The sequence below is a fragment of the Coloeus monedula genome, assembly GCF_965178545.1.
Source record: "Coloeus monedula genome assembly, chromosome: 3".
In the NCBI taxonomy this organism is placed as follows: Eukaryota; Metazoa; Chordata; class Aves; order Passeriformes; family Corvidae; genus Coloeus; species Coloeus monedula.
In genome coordinates, this window is record NC_138783.1 from 104,651,113 (window position 1) to 104,662,608 (window position 11,496).

The window sequence follows — 11,496 nt, forward strand, 5'->3', positions numbered from 1 at the left end:
TAATTCCGAATAAAATGTGTAAAGGATCACCTACAATTGTGCTATATTCCACACCAGACTGCCTTCAGAATTCTGTCTATCTTTGCATCTTAATTCAGAGAATTTTGAGACTCTGTAAGTGAAGTACATAGGAAAGCTTTCTAAAAAGGGAAGCAGTACATTAGAAAGACAGGTCAAAGAGAAGGAAAGATGAATTAGAAGGAAGTGCATATGAAAAGATGGGATGACAGAGCACCAGGTGTGTGAACAGACAAAAAAGTCTGAAGAGCATCTTTCCTGAGAAACAGTTGGGAAACTGCAGTGTAGATTTATTTTAAAAAGAAAAGAAACCCACCCCAACAGTCAAAAACCACCACAACACGTGAACCCAAAGCAACAAAACAACACAACTTACAAAGGGAAAGAAGCATACATGTACTTGTGTAAGTGATAAGAAGAGGTGCAACTGCTTTCTGACAGAATGAGGTGAAGGAATGAGACACACAGGAATACAAGACTGTTTTCTCCACAACTGTGAACAAACTATCAAATACATTTCAGAGGAATACATATTAATAGCTGTCTCATGACTCCAGAACCAGTACAGACAACTTTGAGTTGTCAGAAGGTAGTTCATCACAAACTTGACAATATCTTAATCTTCCACGAACCACAGTCAGATAATTGAGATGTCAGCAGATCAAAAGCACTATTTATAGGTGCTTCACACACAGAAATTGTAGCCTTTAAAATAAGTAGCATGGTGAATGCAAATCAAAGTGAGCAATTTTGAAGGGCGGTATGAGCTGACAGAACAAAGACCATTCAAACTGACCTCGGTGGTCAAAGTAAAACTGACAAGTGTATTTCAGCTGTTTTCAAATGCAGCTAAATAAAGGTATTTGATGAATGAAACGATCACAAGATACAAGGGACTTTTGTATTAACTTTCAAAGAAAATAAAGATCTTTCCCATTTTAAAAGAGATTACTGGATGGAAGAGGAAATAGCAGCTGTCCAGGAAGATGAACATTAAAAACAAGTGTAACCAAAGATGACAGCAACAGCAGCAGGAAGATTTCTCTCCCAGCTGAAAGACTGTTTCTTCCAACAGAAAGAGCTGATCTTACTTGTACAAATTAGTTGGCTGTTCAAGGATAAATCTCTTTTCATCACACACTTAGTCAAGCAAGGAAGAAGTGAGAGAAGGATTTTGCTTATTAAGCAAACCTTCCATCAATAAAACAGCAGTTAACTAGACTGGATTATCTATACACACAAATCCCTTGATTAACCACATGTTACCTCTATGATGCTGGAGCAGTTCCATACAGATAGATAAACCTGACCCGCTGTGATCAACAAGACTTACTGCTTTCTGCTACAAAGAAAGAAGCAACTGAGAAGCTGGTCAAATCTATAATCTAACTACCAAAAGCCAACAAAATCCACAAAATACTTAGTCTTGTGTCACCTGGAACATTAACTTTGTTGTTCAAGTTATTAACAATAATAGCTACAAAGAACACATTTCCAACATTTAGAATATAACAATTAAGAACAAATCAAGATTAAAAGTAATCTAGTATCAGACTGAGATTAACAACTGAACTAGTCACATGATCAGCTCAGTGCAGCAAATTGTTTACAATCTCAAAATGAGATGAAACTTAAATGTTATTATTTCCATTAAACAAAAATGCAACAAAAGCACAGAAGTGTATCACACTTCACATCTACTCCTTGAAGAGTTTTAACCATTTGACTCCAATATCAGTATTTAAGTCTGAACCAAATCTAGATTTCAAGATTGCATAGCGATTAACCTTTTCCTTCCCACATGCAATTTAAAAATACAGATATAAAAAAAGAAAAGCTTGTAAGCTACCAAGCTGGTGTTCTCCACAACTGCTGGCAGCCTGAAGCTTCTGTGAACAAAAATTAAAATCAAATAATAAGGTGTGGCACATGCCATCAAAAAAAATCTTCAATATCATGAGGATTTATAAATTTGTAGACAATTTTTCCACTCTCCTGGAACTAGAATTGAATTTTTCATTTTACAAGCAAGTGAAGTTACAAGTAGTTCTTACTACCAGGCCTACCTTACACATGGTGCCATTTTTCTCTTCCCTATTTGCAGGACCTCCCTGGAAGCACTGCTGCTCACTCTCAGGTATTCAGGAATACCCACTGGCACAAACTGCTGGAATCATGCACTCAAGGCAAGGCTCTCAAGCTCAGTCTTTACCGGAAGGCTTTCACACTCTGCACTCATTTCTCCATCCCTTCCCTTTCCCCAGCCACTTAAAATCTGATGGGAACAAAGTCAGGTTCCTCTAGGGTTATGATTTTTTTTTTTTTAGTAGGAAATTGTTTGAGGTATTTTGGCTGCTTTGTGTAGGTTTTTGAGGACTTCTTTTATGTGACAGTTTAAGTAGAAAATCTGGATATTTGCATTCAGTGAACATGGCAGTTCTGCAATCTCTATGAACTGTAATACCAGGCTATTTCATGGGAAATTAAGGTGGTCTTATCTAGAGTGAAAGGTTTTGATAGGATATTTTTCCATAAAGCTGTTGGTGACAATAAAGACATGTTCATAAGAAATGGCTAATGAAAAAGAAGAGTACTGCAGTAGTCAATCTTCATCAATAAAACATTCAAATATTGTTTATAAACAAACATCACCACTCTTCCAAAGCAAGCCATTAATCCTTACATTTGGAAACGTAAGGCCAAAGCTAAAACACTTTTTTATAAGTGATCCAAATTTAACAGCAAAGAAGTTTTTTAAACCTTGCCATAATGAAACCTCTAAATAAAGGCATCTTTTCCTGGGCACAGTTTGGAACCTCTGGTGTGCCCTTTGACAGTGGGAAATAAAGGAGCACTAACAGCTCAATAAGGGCTCAGTGAGACCTCACAGAAAGAACAGCAGGAATGAGAAAAACACCAAAAAATTAAGTTGAGGTCTTGCTGCTTGCCAGTTTTATATTTGTCACAAGGACAGCAAATTTTCAATGCTGCACAAGCCTATCAGAAAAAAAAAAATCCACTCTGCCAAGCTACCAGAGTTTGAAAAATACTATTTGCCAGTGGTGAGGATGAATCAGCAACCTCAGATACAGAAAATATTTGACTCAAACCTGACATGAGAGTTCTCAAAGAATAGCTTTACAATTGGCTCAAAAATGAAAAGTTCTGTACATGTACACTTATACTCTGATACTGCTGCTACCTTTGATGAAAACCTTTATAAATCCAGCTCATGGAGAAAGACATACAAAGAGAGTGCTACATACAAAGAGAGTCAGGCTGACACAAGTAGTCCATACAGCACCAGCAGTTGCACTGACCTCCAAGAACTTCTTCTCACAAAACCAACCTAAAACAAGCAGGAAAACATCCTGAAGTGACTTCCGTGTGTGCTTCTTTCGGGCCTCATTATCAATAAAAAGCACTGGTATGTTGCTTTTTAAGGTAAAAAGCAAGTTCCTGGAAATTGCAGGTGGAGAACACAACATGTTATGAGGATTCCTATTTTGCAGGGGTGCTTTTTTGTTTTGTTTTTTTAAATGTAAGTTGCGTATTCATTAATTACAAATTACTTGTGGGACATAAACCACTTAATTTTTAAATACAAGCAGTGTGACCACTGAAAGCTAATTAAATATTGATAGATCATTTTGAATGCTTTGGGTTGGGAGGGACCTTTAAAGATCTAGATCTAGTCTAATTGGGCCTTGACTTGCAACACATGCAACGAATCTATATTGACACTTTTGAAAAAGCTTTAGTTCCCCAGGGAGCTGTGCACCAATGCTGACTTTGATCTTCAAATAAATGAATAGACTTACACTGGTTTTTGTGTGAGCTGGTTTCAATTGTCAGAAGTGATTTAGCTGCACAGTATAAAAGACAGAGAATGAGATAAAGAGGAACTTTTTCCTTCTGTACAATACTCCTAATGAAATTCAAAGGCAGAGTTCAAAAGATACCTCTTTATACTGACACTACAAATTAATCAGAAGTTAGGGATATTTTCCTTGTATAACTGCTCAGCTTTCTATAATACTTTATCTTTGTTGCTAAAGAGAATTTTCTTCAGCACAGACATCATTTCTGATCCACAACTCCACACAACTCTTCATGCTAAATCAGAAGCACAAATTCTCAGCAACACTCCCCCTGGAACACAAACTGCTATAAGACTGGGAACAAAGACATCCTTTCCCCTTCCACTGCTCATCCTCCAGGATGCTCCATTCTCCAAGGCAAAGTTATATTAGGAACAAAGCATAGCCAAGACCTTGCAACCATCATCTCACCACACAGCTTTTATGTGGATTTACCATTGCATTCTCAAGGATTGGTTTCTACTGATTCTTCTCGGTTATCAATAACAAAAAGGAGGGGAAAGTCAACTTCATTTGATAATACAACCCATGACTGCTGAACTGCAGTATTTGCATATTCTCTTACACATAGGGACTTCAAGCATTTATTGTGTTTCCTCTCAGTGTGAAGCAGACTGTCAGCAATTACTTTTACATTAGCTGAATTACTGAATCTTCATACTCACCTCCTCTCCCATTCCCCTCCCCCTAATATATTCTTTCATCATTCCTCAGTGTACAGAATGTAGATATGCCCTGCAGCTACTTCCTGCTTCTGCATCAAGGGAAAACATCCGCTCCTTGGTCCAGGATTTTAAAAAACACATAGATAGGAACCATACAAAATCCATCATCATTTTTTATAAGCTTGCTCTATACCAGAAGGATCAGAGAAAAACAACAGATACCATCTCTGCAGCTGTTTTCACTCGTTTGATCTCATCAGGGCTAACCTGCTTGCAGCACTTCAGTGACCTCTAACACATCAGATTTGAAATTTCAGCTGCACATTTCACATTACCAAGCTCCCTTTTTCTCCTCCTAACACATGTGACCCTTCCCCTACAAGCAGAGAAGGAGTCAATGCATTATCTACAAGGTCAACACTGATCGCCTATACAAATTCTGATACACCAGCAGTATTCTTAGAAAACCCTCTTAACATCCAGTAAATAACAATTACAAAATAAGCAATCTGAATAACATCACAGACAAATTGTGATAAATTGTGTATATTACATTAGTAGCAGTTTAAACAGAAATATGTATGCACTCAGCATTCGTATCAAAAGAAAACTGCTTCTCAATAAAGTGGTTTATTACATTACATTATTATTATTACATGCACATTACATTGCTTCTTTAAACCCAGGCAGAAAAAAACCCTTTTCTAGCAGCTCTGTTGTAATTTTCTACAGATGAATCTTTGATTAGCACAAAAAACAGGCAAGAATTATGCTCTTTTAAGAAACCATTTATTTTAAGTATTATGTTATCACACTTCCTGAGCTAAAAGCAACAGTTAATATAAAAAAAACAGAGAGTCTGAGGAGAGAAGAGCTACTGGAAAGGAGCAAGCAGAAGAGATGTCACAATCAGAAATTATTTTCATAATCTTTTACACATACATGCATAATTACATATTTTATATTTCTTGATTTCCAACCACTATCTTGATCCATTTAGAAGGCAGCTCTGACAACATTTTATGACAGAAATGTCATTATCTCTTGATCGCTAGGAAAAGAAAGCTTCATGCTAGCTATTTTTTAATGAAACTTTATACAGGTTACTGAAAATATTTTATTACGGTTTATGAAAACTCCACTGGAACTCAGACCATAAACCATTCACAGACTGTAAGATGTGACCAAACCAATGGGAATCTGATCCTGAACAACTCCAGTGTAACTGCTTTCTTGTGAGAAACAAACCTACCAATGACCACAAAAGAATTAAAATCAGTAACACCCCCTATGAGGAGGAGAATGAAGACTTCTTACAAGTTGGGAAGGATTTTTACACAATATTTTCTCCATAAAGCCACTTTAGAGTTGCTTAAAACCTTATTTAAAAAAAAAAAAACAAGTGTAAAATGTCATGTTAATCATCTTTCTTATGACTTTTCCTTATTCAGCTGAAACTGTTCAACTGCCTTCAAGGATTACTAGAATGACAGATATTACTTCTATTTAAAAAATCTTACAGCTGTTTTACTGAAAGGCTCCAATACCTCCATCATTCTGGAGAAGCAACCACAAGCACACCTACCATCTTCTGTGAGTGATGTGTACAACTTCTGCTAAGCTCAGGCCTCAAAAATGCTTCGTTTTAGATGAGAGTGTAGAGTTGCTGGAGTTTCCCAGCTGCACTCCCCACTGGCTCCTGCTGCAGTGAGCACTCTCCAGTTGTCACCATGGGACCAAGCAGAAGTTTGGATGCAGGCACAGCTCTGGTGCTGGAGGTCAGCCTGGCCCCACACACAGGAAATGTGCTCAGAGCACTCACTCTGTTGATGCTGCGATAAGAGAGAGGAAGAAGGAGGAAGCAGCATCTCTGAAATGTGTAAAGAGAAACAGATGGGGGGCAAAGTTGAGGGCAGGGGTTAAAGGAGAATTTGGAAAATGAAAAGAAAAAATAAGAAAGGTAAAAACAGAAAAAGGGATTGCAGCTAGTACAGAATAATCAGACTTTCACATAGACTGAACCCTTTGGATTCCATTACTTCTTGGTGTAACATTCCTTTGGTGTGTACAAACTAGCTGCAGTATTCCACAGCAAAGCACCTTTATCAACCAATTATGTAAAACCACGCAGTCTGCCAGTATAACTAATCTAACTGGTTCAAAGGGCACAAGGCTCTCTCTGGATCCAAACTCCCAACTATGTTGGCAGCAGAGATGATTGATATGATTTCACATTTTAAAAATATGATTTCACATTTTAAAAAAGCAGCATTTCCTCTCCTCCCCTTTCCAAAGAGCAGAGCTTTAACAATACCTTGAAAAACATTTAGATAAAAAAATATTGATGCAGAAAGTGTTTAAGCAGTGTGATGAAAGCTTCAGCTGCATAGCCTCATTGCAACGTTATTATACAGGACCCACACCTCTTTTACTGCACTAAACTGGCTGTGCTTTGAACACGAGCAAAGACTGCACAGCAGAAGAAAGGATGTTCCTTCATTTACTGCAGAAGTTGGGAGGTGTGTCTCGGCTGACAGAAGGAGCTGCACCGCTGCTTTGTGATGATGGCAGTTAAAGGCTGCTCTCTAGAATCACACTTCTAATCTTGCATTTTCTAAATTTGATAAGCAGAACATTTCAAACCAGGTTTCCTCCAAGGAACTCCCGTATCTACGTTGTTTTCTGCACCCTCAACTTCAGGTGTGCAGTCTGATGTGTGGGGACCCCATCCTCTTGCAGATGAGACTGAGTTCCCTAACCATATGCAAGTCTAAGTAGTTTCAAAATAAAAACAGAACAAAACAAACCCAAAAGCAACAACAAACGAACAACCCTCCCAAACACACAAGTCCCCACAAAACACCACCTCTTAACTTCTCAAACATTTAAGGAGGGGGACCAAGCTTGTTTCACTGCATTCACCTTTAAGATCTCTGCCTTTTCCCCCTTTTTTATGTTGTAGAGAACTAACACCATTATTTCACTCAACTCTCCTGACAAGTCCATTCCAAGTGTAAATTAATTAATTTTAATGTACTCTACCTATAAAGTCATAGAAGAACTCGTAAAACACCAATTGCATGAAGTAGCTCTTTTAAGGTTTGAGGTGTGTGCTGTTAAAAAGCACTGACTCTCAGTATACAGGTACGTGTAACATACACACATATATACACATGCACAGGGTTGGGCTAAAAACACTCTGCAGTGCCACACAGAAAATATAAATGGTTAAAACAGAAGGCATACAAGTAATTTAAAAATAAAACGTTAGGAATTTTAACAGTGTAGTACACAAAGAATTCACCTATTCTCTTCTGCATCTGTGACACCTTACAAAAATGCTAACTATTTAAAAATGTTTTTAATAAAACTCCTTTCATTTGCTATCTCCTAGAAAGATTTTACTTTCATACTATGCATATCTGCACCTCCTTGCACAATTTTCTACTTGTTTGTAAACTGTGAGAATCACTTACCATTTAAAGATAGGAACAACAATGAAATCATATCTACCTTTCCTCCACTCCCATTTTGCAAAGCAAAGTAAGACTGAATCATGGTGATTTGGGAAAGTCATCATCCAAATGAGCTTCAAAGAAGCCAGATGTGTAGGATCATAGCCCAGAAGAGGGAAGGGTGGAATAAAAAGAAAAAAGATGACCTTTATGACGAAGTTACAGTATTAAAAACCTTCCTAGAGCTCTACCAATGCAAATTACTTTGTTGGTTCTTTATTGCTTTCCTTAATCTTTTGAACCATAAGGGCTAATATTTGGACTATGGATTGAAATCAGAAAAGTCTTATTGTATCACAATACAAAGCTAGAAAGATATAAACGCATGGGGAGAGGATAAGAAACCAAAAATAAGTTTTAAAAAATTATTTCCTATGACATGCCCTACTGAGTACAGATTCTGCTCCATTCAGCAGTTACAAACCCAACCTCTCAATACAACGCTATGTTTAAAACCTTATCTGTTGTGACAGAAGTTGAGAGTTGTGCCAGTGAGCCGGCAAACCAACCCTAACAGAGCTTCTACAATGCCCCCAATTAACTGTGGCAGCCTGGGATGCCGGCCTACTGTCAGCAGCGGCAGAGTTCCGCCGGATCAATACAGCCGAACGAGCTGCACAGGGATGAACCCATCTCAGCCCAAACGGGAGAACTAACTGAAAGTCGATAGGAAAAAGCTTGTGCTTAATCTGGTAAGACACAGGTAGAGCAGATGTGCATCGCTCCCATAGCACCCTGCAAACTAATCTCTCAGAGAACAAAGGGACGATTTATTTCCTACTGTATTCACAACGTCACTGTATTACAACAGGTGAAATTGTGTAAAATGTCTTCCCACATAACGCATTATATTCAGTCGTTTCAGTGATGCTGCTCTCAGGTTCCCCCACAGTCCAATCGCATTTCCGTCGCCGTGAGCGAAGCGGGCAGCCGAGGGTCTGGGGACATCCAAACTGTTTCGGAGCGCCGTTCGCTGCTGTCTCCAGACGCCGGCCGGTGTGTGCACCAGGGCTGCCCACTGACAGCTGCCGCTTCTTTTGTTCCCGCCTATCCGTCATTTTCCGCCGGGCTCCGCGCTGGGCAGAGGCACTCCAGCGACGCCCCGGGCGCATCGCTCAGCCAGCCCGCGCCTGGCACCGCCGCTGCCGCCTCACCCCGCATAATGGGACAATTCAACCCCGTCCTCCCTCCCTGCCTCCTGCACAGGTAACGGGCGCTGCCCAGCCCGGGCCGGGCATCCAGGCGCAGCCTCTTCCCGAAGCCCGCGGGTGACACCTCACGGGCAGCGGCTGTCGAGCGCGGCCGCCCCCCGCGCCGCGGCTCCAGCGACCCCGCGCAGCGGCCCCGGCGGCCGCCCCCGCCCGGCAGGGCAGTGCCGGGCGGTGCGGGGCAGTGCCGGGCGGTGCGGGGCAGTGCCGGGCGGTGCGGGGCAGTGCCGGGCGGTACATCCCCCCCGCCGCCCGCGCTCTCCGCAGCCCCTCGGAGCTCAACCTGCGCGCCCGGAGCGGAGGTCTCTCTTCTCTCCGCCCAGCCCGGCCCGGCACCACCACACCCCAGACTGCCCGGGGAGGGCTGTGGCCGCCGGGAGGGTGGCGAGGCCGGGCAGCCGATGCACGGGAGGGCTCGTAATCGTGTCAGCCCCGCTCGGCGGCACCCACCGCGGCAGCCCCGAGGGGCACCCACCCGGCCGTCGCCCTGTCGCCGCCAACCCCGTTCTCTCCGCCTGTCACATGAAAACAATTATTGCCTCGGCCGGGGGAGGGGAGGGGAGGAGAAGTTAAAAGCCGTGAGGTGGAGGAGCGGAGGCCGGCGGCGGCCACCTCCCTCCCGCCGCCCCCAGCGGCACATGCACCCCACCGGCCAGCCGGGAGCCCCAGCTGGCCCCCCGGCACTCGGCGGCCTGAACTCACCCATTTATGTCGAGCTGGGCTTCGCCTGGCAGCGAGAACAGGCTGAAAGTTTGGGGCGGGTGGCCACGGCGAAGGAAGGGGGCGAGAGACCGCCCGAGCCGCCGCCGCGCGGAGCGGAGGCGCTGACAGAGCCGCTCCCTCCTCCGGCGGCCGCCGCGCTCAGCACCCGCCGCAGCCGGGCTGCATCCTGCGTCCTGCGCCGCGGCTCCCTCAGCGTGTGCGAGGAAAAGGAAATATACAGAAATCAGGCGAGAGAAGGGGCTCAGCCTTCAGCTCCTGCAGGCACCTGGGTCCCCGCTGCCGCCGGGAAAGCAGCCCAGGGCGAAAGCGCCCGGAGTAGCCTGTGCCGCCGAGCCGCGGGAGGGGCGGGCAGTGAGCGCGGCGGAGAGCGGGGCGGGAGCTGCTCGAGCCCTCAAGCGCGGGCAGCGACCGCCGCGGCTGCCGCTGCTGCTGCCGGGGCGAGCGGCGGCTCCGGCTCCGCGCTGCGGGAAGTGTCGCGAGACTGCGCCAGAGCCGCTGCGCCGCCTCGGGCCGGCGGGAGCGGAGGGCGGGGAGGGCGGCAGGAAGCGGAGCCGCGCCGCGGTCCGGCGGGGGCAGGGTCGGGGGAGAGCAGAGCCACGGCGGGGAGCGGGCTGTCTCCCTCCCTCTCGGGGCAGGGCTCCGCGGGCACGGGGAGGGGACGGGGCGCGTCCTCGCTGGGCGCTGGGGGAGGATGGAGAGCGCTCCCGGGCAGCGGGAAAGACGCCCACCGCGCATTCCTGCCCCGCACCTGCCCCGTCCGCGCACGCCCCCAGGGAGCCGTGCCCGGCCCTGCCCCCGCGGCTCTGCTTTCAGAGCCACTGGGAAATGCACCGGCAGCGCCGCAGCTGCCCCTCGTCTCTGCCCGGCCCACCTTCCCCCCCCACACCGATACACCTTTGGGGTTAGGAGCAGGGAAGGAAGGAAGAAGAGACAAAAAGGGAAGATGTAGAGACGTAGAGTGCCTTTGGGGTAGTGCTGATGTTTCACTAAAAAAAAGCGCGGATTGCTCTTACTGCAGGAAGATGCGAAACCCCTGCTACAGTAAGTGTGCACAGATAGTAACATGTCTGGACAGGAAGGCACCCAAGGAGGGCGGGGAGGCTTCTGCACAGGCACGTCTTCCCACAGGTAAAGACCCTTGAGGAAAAAACCTACAGCAGCAGCAGAGGAGAAGCGCAGATTTAAAAAAAAAAAAAAAAAAGCTGGTATAAAAGATCAAGTATAGGTAACCTTGTACAGCATGAGCACCTTGACTGTTAATGAAAGGGTGAGCAAAAAGAGCCTGTTCTAATCTCAGGTAGTTAATTTGTGTATAAAAACAGAAAACTCCCACTAACAAAGTGTAGTAACATTTTTGTACTTTTCCACTCCCCCTCCACAACAGATTTCGAAAAAAGCTTTTTTCTTGTACCCTGAAAATTACACCAGACATCAATTACTGAATCAAATCACTGAATTATTTATAAGTAGAAATTTTGTGAAAACA

General features: G+C 44.3%; 1 protein-coding gene across 2 annotated transcripts in view; it reads right to left on the reverse strand.

Moving 5' to 3' along the window:
• The window catches only part of SH3KBP1 (SH3 domain containing kinase binding protein 1), a 213,199-nt gene extending 203,009 nt beyond the window's left edge, over window positions 1-10,190 (reverse strand). For both annotated transcript variants that reach the window (XM_082279426.1, XM_082279425.1), the window contains exon 1: window positions 9,990-10,190. In XM_082279426.1, coding sequence (XP_082135552.1) covers window positions 9,990-9,993 — 4 coding nt within the window. In that variant the 5' untranslated portion in view covers window positions 9,994-10,190. The remainder of the gene's footprint in view (window positions 1-9,989) is intronic.
• Window positions 10,191-11,496: the final 1,306 nt, after the last annotated feature.